Below are 17,558 nucleotides of genomic sequence, written 5' to 3' on the forward strand. Positions count from 1 at the left end.
GGGTTTCGGTAGACTCTCCTCTCTGGATATAATCTTGGCTCTGCCGCAACGATGTCGTCGACACATCATTCAAGGCGGTCGAGAGAGTCCCCTCGTGCTGAGATGCCGATCGGCCGCTACACCCGACTTGATGAAATTGGTAGAGGAAGCTTCGCTACGGTATATCAAGGTGTCCATACGGTGAGCGCTATTTTTCCTCCGCGACATGAAGAGAACTATCGCATCCACTTCGCTGGGGATGGTCTTTGTGTGCTGTGTAGGGCTGAATGCTAATGTTTTTTCCCCCTCCCTTGCTTCAGAAAACACGTACATACGTCGCCATCAAATCTGTCAACCTCTCTAAACTGAACAAGAAGTTAAAGGAAAACCTCTCCTCCGAAATCCATATTCTCAAAGGTCTTTATCACCCACACATTGTGGCCCTAATCGACTGCCATGAGACGACTTCCCATATCCATCTAGTGATGGAATATTGCGCCTTGGGGGATCTATCGCTATTTATCAAAAGGCGGGATACACTTGGAGATCACCGGTATACAAAGGATATGATAGCTAAATATCCAAACCCTCGTGGTGGCGCCTTAAACGAGGTCGTTGTCCGTCATTTTCTCAAGCAACTATCAAGCGCCCTGAAGTTCCTGCGAGATCGGAATCTGATACACCGTGACATTAAACCCCAGAATCTTTTGCTCTGCCCGTCCCCTTCCTCGTACCGGGCCGGCACAGCTCAGGTAGTCCCATTCAAAGGCTGCGATGATTCGTTTAACCCTGCGACAGGATTGGAGTCGTTGCCAATGCTTAAGATTGCAGATTTTGGATTCGCTCGGTCCCTCCCGGCCACCTCACTTGCGGAAACTCTCTGTGGCTCGCCATTGTATATGGCTCCCGAGATCTTGCGGTACGAGAAGTATGATGCCAAAGCGGACCTTTGGTCAGTGGGCACGGTGCTTTATGAGATGGTGGTGGGCAAGCCACCTTTCCGTGCATCAAATCATGTTGAACTGCTGCGCAAGATCGAGAAAGGCGAAGATATGATCCGATTCCCGGAAGAGAGCCCGGCGTCGGACGAAATCAAAACACTCATCCGGATGCTCCTAAAACGGAATCCAGTCGAGCGGATGAATTTTTCTGATTTCTTCGATTGTAATATTATCACAGGACCTATCCCGGGTTTGATAGCGGATGATACGCCTTCGCAAAATTGGTCTCCTTCCACCGACGCTGGATCTGCAGACCCGGTGTCAAGACCCGATTTTCGAACGGGGCATGGCACGTCGACTGGAACAAGAGGTGAGAAGGATGCTTCATCTCCCGGAAAGCTGGATGAACCCGTTTCTCCTCCACCAAGCAGTGCCCAGAGGCAAAGAACAGCTACTCCACCACCCACCTCTACGCCAATGCGTAGGGGTGGCAGTGCTGATCGCACTCCATCTCCCCCCAAAGAAATGGTAGCTGGTACGATGCCACAGAGGCCGACTGTGGCGGCTACTGCTACTGCTCCAGGGCGCCAAGAGCTGACAGATCGAAACTCCCCGGCCACCGCCATGGAGCGGCAGAGGAGTCGAAATACCTATCCGGGAGGAGCTCCACAGCCAGATAAGTCCACAGTTGATAAATACAAGGAAGAAAGAGAGCGCGCCGCACAGGACGTTGCGTTTGAGCGAGATTACGTAGTCGTGGAGAAGCGAGCCGTGGAAGTCAACGCTTTTGCAGATGAACTGGCGCACAGCCCTCGTTTCCAAGGAGGGTACTCGAAGAATTCTCAGGCTGGCGCTCTATCTCGCCGCCCAGCTACACAAGGTGCGCCAACAGGTGTGGCTACATCACCACTTGCCACGGCTGGAAAAGCGATGCAAATTGCCTCAGGGCGATCTCGAGCCGACTCAGCACACACCCGCCAACACTCGTACGAGCGCCGGTACGGACAGAGTCCTACATCGGCCACATCGGCAATCTCCAAGGCGCTCAATATGGCCAGCGGGCGACTATTTGGAGTGGGCTTTTCCCCACCCATGGCTATTTCGAAAGGAGGTCGTTCGCCTCCCTTAGGCTACAACCCTTTCCCGGCCTATCCTGCCACTCAGGGGAGCTTGATGCTCATCGGGGATGCGACTAAGGCGAACGTTGCGATGGACGAAGATGCCAAGACCGTTCAGCTGATCGAGGAATGTGCGACTCGCAGCGACGTTGTGTATGGGTTTGCCGAGGTGAAGTACAAACAACTCATCCCACTCGCGCCGTCAGTCCAAACCGACCCTCACGGGAAAACCAACGCGCCGGGCGTTGAGCGTGACCCTACCAACTCAACAGATGATGGGCTCACGGTTGACGCTGTCGTGACCCTTGCTGAAGAGGCATTGGTCCTCTACGTCAAGGCGCTGTCCCTTTTGGCCAAATCAATGGATATCGCTGGGACTTGGTGGACTCGTAAGAATCGCGGTGAAGCCTTTAGCGAGACAGTTCTGAGCAAGGCTGATGCTACGAGCACCTTGGTCGGCAATCGAATCAACAATGTTGTCCAATGGGTGCGAAACCGGTTTAATGAGGTGCTGGAGAAAGCAGAATTTGTCCGCCTCAAATTGGTTGAAGGACAGAAGCGATTGCCATCGAACCACCCCAGCCATCCTAGCAGTAACTCGGTCGGCTCCTCCCTAGGCCGCAGTGCATCTACGGATGTTGTTGTTAGTTCCGAAGTGACCGCAGAGAAACTGATGTATGATCGCGCTTTGGAGATGAGTCGAGCGGCCGCCATTAATGAGCTCACGGGCGAAGACCTATTGGGCTGCGAGATTGCCTATGTCACAGCCATTCGGATGTTGGAAGCGGTATTGGAGGACGAAGAAGGATCCCAGCCGGGACAAAGCCAGAATGTCGCCAAGGGTGACCTCCGAAAAGACCACGAAAAGGTCATACTGGATGGTGTACAGGCCGAAGACCGGCAAGTTGTGATCAAATGTAAGTTCATTCTTCTGCACTACGGAGATGATAAAACGATAGGTAGAACCCAAGTCCTAATGCGCCACACAGTGGTATCTAGCATCAGGGGTCGACTGGCGGCTCTACGCAAGAAGCTTACTCTGTTGGCCAAACGCCACACGCCTCCTTCGAGTGGTCCAGGAAAAGTGGTCCCCTCGAGCGTGGTGACTGCTTCTCCAGCCGTTGGAACGACACCGAAGTGAACCATTAGCTGTTTTCCATATTCGGCATGCAGGCACATGCCACACCGGAATATAGCACTTCTGCTTCTATTTTACCTTTTATATTTAATTCGTGGGGTTTGTGAGAGTTTCCTGCAAAGGCGCCCTGTTTGATTTATTTCCTACCGATTAGCGTCTTTTGGGTTTTTGCTTTTCTCGCCATCCATCTTGATCTTATAAACATGGTCACGCGAGAGTGGTCACGTATTTATATCCCCCGCTCTTTCTTTCTTTCTGTTTTTCCCTTTTTTTTTCCTGTTGAATTTCTGGTCTTTCACTCTCTTACTCGGCGTTCGGACTGGAAGAGGTAACAGATTGTCACACAGCTTGGGTATGAATGAATGATGGATTGGGACGCCATGGATCTGGAGTCTAGGGGCGCAGGATGATCAATCTTATGGATTTGGAGCGGGAAACTACCAGCCAGACGATTTTTGTACTGTACATAATCCAACAGAGAAAATTTTTCTTGGAATTTCTGACTAGTTTCAATGTTCTTGGTGTTGCAGGTGCTATGGACCATTGGACTCTCCCACTGAACGCGACATTAATTGACTCATGGGTCCAGTCCAGACATGGGAAGAGTGGCATCAAAGCATAAAACGGGCAAGCTACTGCGGATCCGCCGTGAAGAAAAAAGGCTCTAAAATTGCGTGATTGATTTCCGTGTGTCATGGCAAAACTCTTCCAACGATTCAACATGCGGGAGCTTCTGGATCAGTGGATCTCCAATCATCGTAGGCCCGCCACAACCCAATTTTTTTTTAATTTTTTTTTTGCCTTCCCGGTATACGGTGCCTGTCAACTCGCATGCCTTTTCGTTCCTGACTCTAGTTCTTTCTTTCTTTCTTTCTGGGTTTCATTGGAATTGCCCTTCTTTCTTGTGTTCTTCGGGGTCCATTCTTTTTTTTTTTTTTTTTATTTTTTTAATTACTATTATCCCACATTGCGTTTGCGCCTGGTGTTGGACGCATTGTTCTTGTTGTATAGTTCAGGATCTACTGCGCCTAGCCACCAGTCAGCATCGCATCATTTTCGTTCTTTTTTCGACCAGACGCCTGGCCCCTGCCAGGAAGGCCTCGATAGGTTTTTATTTCGGCCATCCCGTCTGTCTTGCTGCAACCGTCCGGGCGCCGTCGGCTATTGCATCACATTTAGTTGCAGCACATCATCACGGGTGGTTTGATATCTCTCTGTCCTTTTTAACCGTTCGATCTTGTCGGTCTTTTCTCGTGTTCTCTGCATCTATAGCTTGAGTTCCGAGAAGTGTTCTATTGGGCTTGACACAGCTTCCCAACATGAGTGATCTGGCTCTGGAATCTCAAAAGAAAATCATGCCTGACACCAAGGCTGCCGAAGAAGGCCCCCGAAGGGCCGATGGCGTCTCTCATCTATGTACGTTCTGACCGGTTCCACCTGACTGAAGCTTTGTTGCTGACTCTAACGATCTCGACCTAGACGAGGGTAATGTTTTTGACGCAACGCCCGAAGACCGTCGCCAGATCGGTGTGGTTAGTGCTGCCTTTCTGATCTTCAACCGTGTCATCGGAACCGGTATCTTCGCAACACCAGCGACAATCTTGTCGCTGTCTGGTAGTGTCGGCTTGTCTCTATTCATGTGGGTGATTGGCACGCTGATTGCTATGGCTGGAACTGCTGTCTACCTCGAATGGGGAACTGCCATCCCAAAGTATGTTCACGTTATACCTACGCCTCCTAGACGAACCAACGAACCACCCAAAGCTAACGGGCTACAGAAACGGTGGCGAGAAAAACTACCTGGAATATGTTTTCAAGACACCTCGGTTCCTCGCTACCGCCATGTTCGCTGCCTATGTTGTCCTGTTGGGTTGGGCAGCTAGTAATAGTGTCGTGTTCGGACAGTATATTCTCAACGCTGCAGATATCGAGGTTGGTCGTTGGAATCAGCGTGGCATTGGTTTGGCCTGTCTCACGACCGCCTTCCTCGTCCATTCCGTCGCATTGAAATGGGGTCTTCGCCTTCAGAACCTGCTCGGTGTGATCAAGTTGGTCGTTATCGTCTTTGTTGTGGTCGCAGGATGGGTGGCTTTGGGAGGCCACATGAAAATCGACCCACCGCACAACTTCAGGAATGCTTTCGAGGGCACAACCGGAAGCGGATATGGTATTGTCATGGCGTTGTACAACGTCATCTGGTCCTTCATTGGATACTCAAACGCCAACTATGTCAGTGACATTTCTGCACTCCATGCATGCTTGACTGATGTTCTAACACTACCCAGGCCTTGAGCGAGACCAAGAATCCCACCCGCACACTGAAAATCGCCGCGCCGGTTGCCATTGGAGCAGTTGGAGTTCTGTACATGCTTTGCAACATTGCTTACTTCGCTGCTGTGCCTAAGGAGCAGTTCGTTGCGTCCGGCCAGACTGTTGCGGCCACCTTTTTCGGGAATATGTTTGGCAAAGAAGCAGAGAAGGTCATGTCGGTCTTCGTAGCTCTGTCTGCCTTTGGAAATGTCTTGTCTGTGATTTTCTCTCAAGGTCGAAGTAAGTTGTCTCTATCCCTTTGCGTGAAAGACTTTTGGGCTAACAGTATCGACAGTTGTCCAGGAACTGGGTCGTGAGGGCATCCTGCCTTTCTCGAAATTCTGGGCTAGCAACCGGCCATTCCATGCTCCCGCTGCTGGCCTTTTCGAGCACTGGGTTGTCTCGGTCATTATCTTGTTGGCTCCCCCACCTGGAGATGCATATAACTTTTTGCTCAAGTACGCCTCTCTATTCTTGCCGCCCACCCTGCGAATGCGGTTTAACTAACATCCTCGTACAGTTTGATTTCGTACCCGCTGTCCCTTGTCAATGTGTTCGTGTCGGGCGGTCTCATCTATATCTATTTGACCCAGAAGACTCGCTTTCCTGACTGGGCCCCCGGCATTCGGGCTACCCTACCCATTACTATTTTCTTCTTTATCTCGCAATGCTACTTGGTGGTCGCCCCATACGTGCCACCCAGCGAAGGGCAGAGTGTCTACAAGCAACTGCCGTACTATCTTCACTGCGTGGTGGCTCTGGGCATCTTTGCTTCGGGCGCGATATACTGGTTCGTGTGGGCAGTCTTACTGCCGAAGTATGGCCGATACATGCTGGTCAAAGAAACCGTGGTGGACGCCGATGGCTGGTCCAGGAGCGTTTTCACACGATTGCCACTGGCACAACTGCAGCAGCAGCAGCAACAGTCCTAGTCTATCCTATGAGATGTTTCAACATCTCAGGGATATGACGGAAGATTCAACATCACTCATAATAATTGCATAATTCTAATGTTTAACAGCGCTAGGATGATACCAAAATGCATTTAGTGGAGTTTGGGGGTCATGATTTACTTGCATGATTATTTCTTGCATGATTCTTGTTATTGTTATGACTTTGACTGGATAGAGACATTCTCGCTCTGTATTTTAGAATTTTTTTTTTTTCTTTTTTTTAATTTCATAGAGAAAATTCCGTGGATCACAGTATACAAGGCATTGAATTCAAACTGAGATCTTTATAAAACATCATTCTATTTGAGAAATACACTTGTCCCAGTCATCTATGGAAGTCCATTCACGAGTGTTTTTGCATTGGGTGCAGTCATGGACCCCTCAAACTGACTGGAGCGTCGTCTTGCAAGTTCTGCCCACATCGGCAGCTTGACAGACATTTGCCATGAGGATAAACTCCGTTAGTGAGTTATCTGGCATATGCCGTGGAATTAAGTCAACTTGCTGAGGAATGAATGATGATTGATTGTGGGAGATAGAAAAAACGCACTAAAAAGGTATTACAATGTCCACGTGATCCGGAACAACTATAGACCCGGGGAAGACGTATCAGGCATAGGTCTTCATTGCCTTAGTGCCTGAGAAAGACAGCAGGCGCTCACGTGAGCGCCTTCATAAGAGCATCTGGGCAATTCCCCACCGCCTTCCCGACTGGGCCATACGCCGTTATTTTCGGCGCCTTATGATTGAACAAGCGAAGGCTTCATCCATCTATCCATCCATTGTTCTGCGCTGTCCCCCAATTTTCCGGTGCATTGCTTTCCTGCTCCTGGCCTGTTTAACCTCCAAACGTATTTCTCTACTCTCCTGTCTCTTCCTTTGTCCTGGTGGGGCTCATGCGTCGTTTCCCCTCCGCGCGGTTACCGCTGGTGCTGAACTCAGCAAAGCCACCGCTTTCTCTCCCCTCTAGAGGCCCCCTCTTCTCCTCTTCTCGCTCTGCTTCGGTTCTTTCCTCGTCCTCATCCCCCGCTTCTGTCCATCATCTCTCCTCTCGCCGTTCTCCCCTTTTCCAGACTTCCAAACGTTATTGCTCCTACCGCAGAATGTGCAGCTCCCGGCGTGCCGATGGGCCTTCGGGTTCGACCAACGTGCCTCACGGTCGTGAGGTGCTGCCTACTAATGTGAAGCCGGTTCATTATGACCTGACCCTGGAGCCGAATTTTGAGTCGTTCACCTACGACGGAACCGTTGTCATTGAGTATGTGATAGTGTCCATGTAGGTCTCTGACGAACCTAATACTAATGCTTCAATGTAGCCTGCAGGTTGCGGAGGATACTACGTCCGTCTCCCTCAACACCAATGATATCATTATCCATAGCGCTACCATCTCTTCCCAGGGATCCGTTGTTTCCTCCAATCCAGAGATCTCGACCGACAAGGACAAGCAGGTGGCTACCGTCAAGTTTGCCGACACGATCTCCGCTGGTTCCTCCGCTCAGCTGAAGCTCAGTTTCGCCGGTACCCTGAATGACAACATGGCTGGATTCTACCGCTCCTCGTACAAGATGGCAAATGGAGAGACTAAATACATAGCCTCTACCCAGATGGAGCCCACCGATGCCCGCAGGGCGTTCCCTTGCTTCGATGAGCCGGCCCTCAAGGCTAAGTTCACCATCACTCTCATCGCCGACAAGGACATGACCTGCCTGAGTAACATGAATGTGGCCTCGGAGTCGGAAGTACAGGGCGGCCTCAAGAAAGCTGTCAAGTTCAACACCTCCCCGCTTATGTCTACCTACCTGGTAGCGTTTATTGTCGGCCACCTCAACTACATTGAAACCAACGATTTCCGTGTTCCCATCCGTGTCTATGCCACTCCGGATCAAGACATCGAGCATGGACGCTTCTCGCTGGACCTGGCTGCTAGAACTCTGGCTTTCTATGAGAAGGCCTTTGATAGCACTTTCCCGTTGCCCAAGATGGACATGGTTGCGGTGCCTGATTTCAGCGCCGGAGCGATGGAGAACTGGGGTCTGATCACCTACCGCATCGTCGATGTGTTGTTGGATGAGAAGACGAGTGGTGCGTCCCGCAAGGAGCGTATTGCAGAGACCGTCCAGCACGAACTGGCCCACCAGTGGTTCGGAAACCTGGTAACTATGGACTTCTGGGACGGCCTCTGGCTCAATGAGGGTTTCGCCACATGGATGTCGTGGTATTCTTGCAACAGTTTCTACCCGGAATGGAAGGTGTGGCAGACCTACGTTATCGACAACTTGCAGAGCGCACTCTCTCTTGACTCGCTGCGTAGTAGTCACCCAATTGAAGTTCCGGTCAAGCGGGCCGATGAGATCAACCAGATTTTTGATGCTATCTCCTACTCCAAGGGTTCTGCCGTGCTGCGCATGATATCCAAATATTTGGGCGAGGATGTTTTCATCCAGGGTGTGCGTAACTACATCAAGAAGCATGCTTATGGCAACACCCAAACCGGTGATTTGTGGGCTGCGCTTGCTGATGCTAGTGGCAAGCCTGTCGAGAAGGTCATGGATATCTGGACTAAGAATGTTGGATTTCCGGTTGTCTCTGTCTCGGAGGACCCAAGTACTTCGTCTATCAAGGTGAAGCAGAACCGTTTCTTGCGCACAGGTGATGTGCGACCCGAAGAAGACACCACCCTTTATCCTGTCATGCTGGGCTTGCGCACTAGCCAGGGTGTTGACGAAAACACGATGCTTACTGAGCGTGAAAAGGAGTTCAAGGTGCCTGACCTTGACTTTTTCAAGCTCAATGCTGATCACTCCGCCATCTACCGAACTTCTTACACACCTGAGCGGCTCACGAAGCTTGGTGTGGCGGCAAGCAAGGGACTTTTGACAGTGGAGGACCGTGCTGGCATGATTGCAGATGCTGGCGCCTTGGCAGCGTCGGGTTTCCAGAGCACTTCCGGCCTCCTATCCCTCCTGAAGGCATTCGACAACGAGTCTGAGTTCATTGTGTGGAATGAAATCTTGACCCGTATCGGTACTCTGCGTGCCGCGTGGCTGTTTGAAGACGACCAAACCAAGGATGCTCTGAAGGCCTTCCAGCGCTCGTTGGTCAGTGAGAAAGCCCACGAACTTGGCTGGGAGTTCTCGGACAAGGATGGCCACATTCTACAGCAATTCAAGGCGCTCATGTTTGGCAGTGCTGGTATGGCGGATGACCCGGTCGTTGTTAAGGCCTCTCAGGATATGTTCGAGCGCTTCGCTGCCGGCGATGTGAGTGCTATCCACCCCAACATCCGTGGCAGCGTGTTCTCTATTGTCCTGAAAAATGGTGGAGAGAGGGAATACAATGTGGTTTTGGACCGATTCCGCCATGCTCCTACTTCGGACGAGAAGACCACCGCTCTCCGCTGCCTCGGCGCGGCCGAGAACCCGGCCCTGATCCAGCATACCCTGGGTCTCGCTCTCGGAGACGAGGTCAAGAATCAGGATACATACATGCCTCTGGGCGGTTTGCGTAGTCACACCGCTGGCGTGGAGGCCCGTTGGACCTGGCTGAAGAACAACTGGGATGCTCTGTACAAGCGCCTGCCCCCCGGTCTCGGTATGCTGAGCACTGTCGTCCAGCTCTGCTCCTCCAGCTTCTGCACTGAAGCGCAGCTGAAGGATGTGGAGGAATTCTTCAAGGACAAAGATACTAAGGTAAGTGATAAATTTCCAGGACGTAAGATATATCAACAGCTAACCAACTCTATTCCCAGGGCTATGACCGTGCTATTGAACAAAGTCTCGATGCCATTCGTGCCAAGATCAATTGGCTCAAGCGCGATCGGGCTGATGTTCAAGCCTGGTTGAAATCGAAAACCTCCGAGGGTAAGTTGTAAGGAACTATGTTTGGGGAGGTAGAGCATTATATAACGGCCATCTGTGCGGCAGACGTAAACATTTAGTACAGTCTATCAGCTAGTCCTGTATAGTATTGTCAATAATTTATGCATACTAAATAAAAGAAGTGACAGTGAGATGATCAGTTCATTATTGTGGAATCATCCGTCAGTAATCTGACCACGTGAGCCGCCTTGTATACAGGATGTCTCACAAATATTCTGTATCTAGCCATCATCATTATTATTTTTTTTTATATAAAACCTTCTAGTTGGAGTCATTAGTTGATGTCATCAAATTTAGTCATCACGTTGCCTACCCCTAAGCTACCCTGTATTTAATACTTCTACATTTGCAACGTCTACACAATTTATATAGTCGCCATGGTGAGAAATCTCCCATAAGACAAGAGATTAATGACGGTAAGAGAAGAGAATAGATAGTGAGAGGCACTGTATATCCATTCACTTTATTTAACATTACATTTAGCCCGGACATCTCAACCACCCTACACAGCTTACCATCCACCCTTGCCTCCAAACCCGGAGCTATCTTCATTCTTCCGGGAGAAACCACGAGTGGGTTTGGACTGAGCGGCCTCATGTTTCCGCAGTTCCTCGGGGACACGAGAAATAGATGACTTGATAAGCATTTGTTTGATATCGTACCTGTAAAAACCGGCATTAGTGATCTGACAATTAAAACCAATCGGGGGTAGGAAGAAAGAAAACATGAAGGTAACAAAGAGGGTGAAAAAGAGGGGAAAACATACATGACATCCGCATCCTCATTACCCAAGAAGGTAATAGCCACACCACTCTTTCCGGCACGACCGGTACGGCCGATACGGTGAGTGTAACTCTCGATCGAGGTCGCCATGTTGAAGTTGACCACCAGACTGACATCGGGGACATCGATACCACGACCGGCGAGATCGGTAGCCACGAGGACATCGGTTGAGCCATTACGGACAGACGCAAGGGCGGCTTCACGCTGTTCCTGGGTTTTGCTTCCATGGAGGGTGACGGATGAGAAGCCCATCTGTTTGATTTCGCGGGCGATGGCATCGCAGTTTCGCTTGATGTTGACGAAGACGATGATTGGGGCGCGGAATTCGCCCGAGGAGAGGATCTCGGCCAGACGTTTCTTGCGCTTGTCTTCGCCGGCGACCATCTCCACGCGCTGCTCGATAGTGTCCACGGCTTCGCCTGCGCTGCCGATCGTCACGATTGCCGGACGACGGAGGTATTTGCGCGCGATGCGCTCGACGGCCGTTGGCATCGTCGCTGTGTACATCATAGTTTGGCGGTAGCGGTCCTTGCCGCCGAGGTGTTGGCTCATAGCGATGGAGTTCTCGGCTTCCTCGGAGTCGGGCTTTTCGTTCGATACAGGCAATGCGTCGAGGATCTTGTTGACCGGCTCTTCGAAACCGAGGTCAATCATACGGTCTGCTTCGTCCATGATCACGTAGCAGCATTGGCTGAGCACAAGCAGGCGACGTTCGATGCAGTCGACAAGACGACCGGGAGTAGCGATAATAATCTCTGCACCATTGCGTAGACTGTACGCTTGCTCTTCGAAGGAGTGACCTCCTACAATACTGACCACGTTGAAGCCGAGAGGTTGGGTGAATTTCTTGGCTTCGATCTCGATCTGTTGCGCCAATTCACGGGTGGGCGCCAGTACGATGGCGTACGGACCATCATTTTTGCGCCACTCGAACTCGTCGATCCGTGGTAGTTCCGCGATGTACACCAGAAGAGGAAGAAGGAAGGAGGCAGTCTTACCAGACCCGGTGACGGCCACACCGATAAGGTCTCGATTCTGCAGGGCGATGGGGATGGCAGAACGCTGGATGGCCGTAGGTTCTTTGTATCCGACTCGGTTGATCAGTTCCATCAGACGATTAGGAAGACCAGACTCATCCCATGACCGCATGGGATTGGGTATGCTTCCACCCTTGGTACTGATGTTGAAATCTTCCTTGAAGATACGCCAGTCTCGCTCGCGCATGTGCTCCAGCTTCTTCTCGCTCCAATGCTTGTCCAGCTGGTTCCGAGCACTCTCTTCCCTGCGTCGACGTTCCATCTCCAGGATCTCTCGTGCACGGATCCCTCCGGCTTCACGATCTTGGTCCTCCAGTGCCCGCGCATATTTCTTCGCCATCTGTTCCGCTACATCATCGCCATAACCCGCCAGACGACCACGGCCAAAGAATTTTGTCTCATGTCGATGCTGATAGAGTGGATTATAGTCTCCGCTGGTATCTTCCTCCGCATTCCACTCGAAATTAAACTTCCGGTCCGTAGTCCTCTTGCGCTTCTTTTTGGCCGAGAAATTGGACGTTTGGTCCGCCCCCATATATCTTTGTTTCACTAGAGCTGCTTGCGCAGCTGCCTCTTCCTCATCTATGGAACCTAGTGCGCCTTTCGATTTCGGTTGTAATTTATCACTGTTCTTATGCAAATGGAAAGAATTCCGCATTGCAGCAGGCGCAGTTGGTGCGTCTGAACTGCGCATGGCACGTGGTCCAGTTGGAATGAATCGTGAGTCGCCATTCAGGCCATCGGAGTTCCTAGATGGTAACTGTGTGTCTTTTCGGTCGATGCCGTTGGAGGCGCGTTCAGCCTGTTTTCGGGTGGCCTCGACTTCCTTGTTGCGTTTCTCCAGGGCGATTCGCTCGCGCTCTGCTCTCGAGAGGAACTTGGGCTATTAACCGAGCAGTCTTTAGTTAGTGCCTTACAACCACTAGTCTGCCACCACATGAACCGAAATGAAAACAGTAGACATGGTCACGTACCTTAGCTGCTGCGGCATCCGCCTCCCTCTTCTTCCGGACCAGATCCTCAACACTCAGTGGCGTGGCTGCCGGACGTTTCGTACCCAATCCGACTTTCTTCTTCGTCGTCGTTGTCTCCTCTGGGGGTGGAGCTGGAGGGAGATCTTCTGGCGGTGGTGGAGGTGCGGACGTGATGGGGGGTGGAGGGGCGGCGGAATCTTCTGGAGGTGGCGGAGGAGGAGTGGGAGGGCGATCAATGGGCTCCGGAGGGGGAACCCCGACTGACGCCTCGGTAGAACCGTTTGTGATGATCCCGTCCATGATGGCGGCTGTGACGAAGTTGGGGAGTTGGAGTTGGAGATGGAGGAATCGCCTGACTTCCTCTGGAATTTCTCCGGCGGGAGGGAACAGCTTGAGGTGCAATCACGTGCATCACAGGCAACTAGTGGCATTCCAGACGGATACAAAGATAGTATAGTATAGCTAGGTCCTAGTCAAACGTACGCTGGATTGGATTTATATTGCACTACCGAGGCATTAGAATACAAGAGAAATAGCGTCCAAACTCATAAAGTCCACCCCATCGAATCGCGTGATATCATTCGAAGAGCTGTCGAAAAGCGAACAAACCAAGCAGCAAGCCTCTCTTCTCGACATTCCAGAGTCGCTAAGCAAATCAGAAAATATTGTTTGTTCTACACAAGGACAAGCACGGGAATAGAAAGTGCGATCGACCGCCTCATTGATCATGAATACGTAGGAAGGAACGATCGCAGAACATCAATCTTTAGGCGTCCACGCTGCCGTTCACGGGGCTTTCCTGAAAGTAAGGGTACGGGGTCGGTTGTGGTGGCACATCGGAAGGGACGACAGCAGGCGTTGTTGTGTTCGCTTGCTCAACAACCTGTCCCGCAGCACCAGTCTTAGTCTGAGATACCGACGCAGGGCCATGCACTTCCCGGTCCAGAGTCATGTATTCTTTGGCTGCATCCTTGGTGCCTCGTTCAAGCAGGTAGACCATGTAGGTCTGTACGAGGTCTTTCACCGTATCTGCGGTCAGACTACTCTTGGAGCGAACGTCTTCAATCACCTGTTTGATCCGCTCGTATTGTACATTTTCCGTCGAAGCGCTCGTTGGTTGCTCCAATTCGAACGACAGGTAGCTCGACCAGAATGCCCCACTATGCAGATAGTATTGCTGGTTCGTCAGGTACACTTGGCGGGCATCTTCAGCAGAACCCTTGATCTTCCACAGAAGACGAGCCCATTCGGCAACAAGTGCGGCCTTCGTAGCCAGATCACACTGCGGCGAATCCAGCTGGTTCTTATAGATCTCAATCGCCGCCTCGAGGCCACCGTGACGACGGCACATGTTGGCTAAAGACACAATCGTCTCGACGTGATCGGGCATGTTGATCAGGATTGCTTCATGGATGTCCTTGGCAACATCCACCCGTCCAGACATTTCTTCGAAATAGGCATATTGGAGACGCGTCGCCGGGTTTGCGATTGGCACATATAGACAGCTTGCGCGCTGGTAGATGCAGCGCACTTCTTCCTCCTTTCCAGGCTGAGCGGCCATCCACCGGGCATAACGTTGCCAGAATTCATCGTAGTGAGCACACGTCACGAGACACCTCTCATACAGGAACTGAATTCGTGGATATGAGCCCTCGGATTCCTCAAAGTCCAGGTACTTTTTCCAGTTGGACAGTTGACCTTCGTCCAGCTCAGTCACATGGAAGTACGGGCGCTTGATCTCCGACTCATATGTCCACCGTTTAGTCGTCTCCGTTTGTGTCTTGGAGAATATTTCCAGATGATAGCTATCAACACGCAGTCGGAGATCCCGTTCGACTTCAGCATCCGCTTTGGCGCCCGGTGCCACTTGTCCGGAGGCAGCGTCCAGCTCCGCCCGGAATTGTGACAAGGTCTCCTGAGGAGCCAATTCAGCCAAGGACCGCGTTTGTGCAAGCTGTCTAAACCGTTCAAAGTACCGAGCATACTGATGCATAGGGATATGAATCACCCGACTTAGGATGGCAAATATCTTCTCGGGGGCCTCCACTCTCTCCTCGAATTCAATATACTTGTCCCAGAAAGGGTGTGCGAGGAAATCGAGCCCAACGCTGCTCGCACCGCGTTCGAACAATCTGTGGTAGGGATGGTCAGTATCTCTTACAGTGCAAAATAGAAAGATACGGGGGTATGGGAAGGGCAAGGGAGGGGGGGAATAACAAGGATTGCAAACATAAGCATTTAATCTTCAGTGCGTGGGAACCCAAAAAATTGAACGACTTAGGTGATCAAATGGCCATGGACGTTCCCCCCTCTCTGCATCGCTCGCAGAATAGGATCCATCGAACAGAGGTACTGGTCTGTGGTGTCCAAGGAATGGTGCTTGATATCAAATCAATTGTTTCAAGGGAAAATAAACAGCCTGAGGAAGCCAAGGGTGAGAAGTAAACTCCAGTTGAGTTCGGGTAAGGTGACATCTCACCCATCAACGAGGGAACCATAGTCAACGACTTGTTGCATTACGTGGATTCGATACCACGGTAATGTCCCGTGCTACGTTGGTGGTTATAGGGGGCAGGAAAAGAAACCAGCATACGTCTACTTACTCTCGGATTATGTCGACGTCGTGGGAAGTCTCCGCTTTGAAGGAGCAGTAGTTGGTCCAGAGATCGACGGATGGGGAAATACTGGCGACGCCCCGTTCGTAAACCTGTATGGCATGAGGTTAGCCGTGTCGTTCCATCTAATCTAAAGAGAGCAGGACGATCGATCCATACCATATCTGCCGCCTCCGTACCCGTGATAGAAAATTCTAGATCGGCGTATTTCTTCCAGTAGCCGAACAGCAACGGGAACTTGGCTAGGAATCGGTCATAGACATTTCGCACGGTGGTAATTGCCTCCGAATTGGAGTTGCGGTTGATTCCTCCCTCGAGTGCCTCAGCGGCGCGAACCAGTCGTTCCCAGGTTTCAAAATTATCCGGATCATCGATCTACATCACCGTGACATGGTCAGTTAGCTAAAGTTCGCGATCGCAGAAGCTTGGAGCAGGGATAAGTTGTATGCTACCAGTTCGGCCTCGAGCTTCTTCAGCTCCGCATTCTCCTCTTCGGAGCCTCCATAATTGTAATCCGCCATGATAGCAGCTGGGAATCAAATGAAAAAAGACGTAGTGACGCAGAGCAATAAGGCCACCATATAGCGACGAGAAGTTCGCAAGGGCAACGTGGGAGGCAGGAAGGGCAGGTCGGCGGGAAAAGGACGAGCTGCCCAGCCACACCCACGCCGTTTTTTCCGCCTCCTGAGCCGCACCCCGAATATAGCTTAGCGCCCTACAATTTCTCTACATTCATTATTATCAGACGACGATTCGGATTCACTCGACGCATTCATCCCCTTCCAATTCATTCCACCCCCGACTTCTTCTACCCGGGGTGTAATCTCCCTCTATCATGTCGACCACCCAGGCGACCACCAGCTTGGTGAACAAGCTCCCTGTTCGCCTACGCAACTTCTTCGCCCGTTATCCTCCCCAGATCTATTCCGCAGCAGTTGCACCCCGTCCTTCTCCGGAGGAAACGACAAAAGCAGTCAGCGAAGAGTCCCTTCCTTCACCATATACGCCAAACAGGGATGCCAAGGGCTATAAGCATCCCAATCCCAAAGAGTTTTCACCGTCCAGAGCTCTTCTTTACTCCGATCCCAAGCATCCCAACCCATTCCTGCCTCGCAAGAACTTCTGCTCGGGCAAATGGATTGGCCCGCGCTACGGGCTACGGACACAAGTCGAGCTGGTGAAGTTGGCCGCCAAATACAATGTGGAAGCTCTACTGCCCCCGGGACGCAAGTCAACCGAATACAAAGAGACTAGACGCGCGGAGCGTGGATTACAGATCAAGGGTACCGGTATTGGACAGAAGGTCAAGGGTCACAAGTGGGAGCGGACGATGGAGGCTCGTCTGGAGGACAGACGCAAGGCCATGATGGAGATGCCGGAAATGATCCGGTTGTGGAAGCAGGTGAGGACATCTGTCAGTATTTTTTTGGAACATGGATGATGCTAACTGGCTTTCGTTCGACAGAGAGGTCACGGTCGCGGCTGGAAGAAGTGGCCCAAGCGGTAAACGGACTGTCGAATGCACTCTCTCTTACGGGATTTGTCTTACGTTATATTATTTTTGCCGGTCCTTAACTCGTACAGGTCGATTTGGAACAGGAGTTATTGCCCTCTCATGTGTATGTACAAATAGATATTTTTCAAAGTTGGCACAAATGATTGTGCATTATTCTACGCTAGCTTCTGGGTCGTCAAGCTGGGACGTGTCTCAGCTGATTGGGCCCTTGCACCTCATTCTTGAACTTGGGGCTTAGTGGTAATTCCCTGGACCCCTTAGATCCTTTCTAACATACGCCCTTGCAGCTTTGAATCGCGCTCCCAATTCGAACTG

General features: G+C 51.3%; 6 protein-coding genes across 6 annotated transcripts; 4 read left to right on the forward strand and 2 right to left on the reverse strand.

Annotated features, from left to right (window-relative positions):
- Positions 1-51: 51 nt before the first annotated feature.
- On the forward strand, positions 52-3,179 carry atg1 (serine/threonine protein kinase ATG1; the record flags this gene model as incomplete). Its single annotated transcript, XM_033569490.1, has 3 exons — positions 52-180; positions 300-2,955; positions 3,028-3,179. 3 exons carry the CDS (start codon positions 52-54, stop codon positions 3,177-3,179), a joined length of 2,937 nt encoding a protein of 978 aa, XP_033428296.1.
- A 1,316-nt stretch (positions 3,180-4,495) lies between these two features.
- On the forward strand, positions 4,496-6,418 carry ATNIH1004_004825 (high affinity methionine permease; the record flags this gene model as incomplete). The annotated part of the gene is made up of 6 exons (XM_033569491.1): positions 4,496-4,592; positions 4,656-4,887; positions 4,955-5,405; positions 5,462-5,726; positions 5,782-5,944; positions 6,007-6,418. 6 exons carry the CDS (start codon positions 4,496-4,498, stop codon positions 6,416-6,418), a joined length of 1,620 nt encoding a protein of 539 aa, XP_033428297.1.
- A 1,124-nt stretch (positions 6,419-7,542) lies between these two features.
- On the forward strand, positions 7,543-10,311 carry APE2 (M1 family metallopeptidase; the record flags this gene model as incomplete). Its single annotated transcript, XM_033569492.1, has 3 exons — positions 7,543-7,697; positions 7,756-10,129; positions 10,189-10,311. The coding sequence occupies 3 exons, from the start codon at positions 7,543-7,545 to the stop codon at positions 10,309-10,311; spliced, it is 2,652 nt and encodes an 883-aa protein (XP_033428298.1).
- Positions 10,312-10,829: 518 nt separating this feature from the next.
- Positions 10,830-13,412, reverse strand: prp28 (mRNA splicing protein PRP28; the record flags this gene model as incomplete). The annotated part of the gene is made up of 3 exons (XM_033569493.1): positions 10,830-10,980; positions 11,085-13,021; positions 13,113-13,412. The coding sequence occupies 3 exons, from the start codon at positions 13,410-13,412 to the stop codon at positions 10,830-10,832; spliced, it is 2,388 nt and encodes a 795-aa protein (XP_033428299.1).
- Positions 13,413-13,878: 466 nt separating this feature from the next.
- On the reverse strand, positions 13,879-16,248 carry ATNIH1004_004828 (putative mRNA splicing protein (Prp39); the record flags this gene model as incomplete). The annotated part of the gene is made up of 4 exons (XM_033569494.1): positions 13,879-15,244; positions 15,716-15,819; positions 15,887-16,102; positions 16,180-16,248. 4 exons carry the CDS (start codon positions 16,246-16,248, stop codon positions 13,879-13,881), a joined length of 1,755 nt encoding a protein of 584 aa, XP_033428300.1.
- A 314-nt stretch (positions 16,249-16,562) lies between these two features.
- On the forward strand, positions 16,563-17,234 carry ATNIH1004_004829 (mitochondrial 54S ribosomal protein mL59; the record flags this gene model as incomplete). Its single annotated transcript, XM_033569495.1, has 2 exons — positions 16,563-17,129; positions 17,193-17,234. 2 exons carry the CDS (start codon positions 16,563-16,565, stop codon positions 17,232-17,234), a joined length of 609 nt encoding a protein of 202 aa, XP_033428301.1.
- Between the last annotated feature and the right edge of the window lie 324 nt (positions 17,235-17,558).

This window comes from Aspergillus tanneri, assembly GCF_003426965.1.
Source record: "Aspergillus tanneri strain NIH1004 chromosome Unknown AapTan_3_pilon_pilon_pilon, whole genome shotgun sequence".
Taxonomy (NCBI): Eukaryota; Fungi; Ascomycota; class Eurotiomycetes; order Eurotiales; family Aspergillaceae; genus Aspergillus; species Aspergillus tanneri.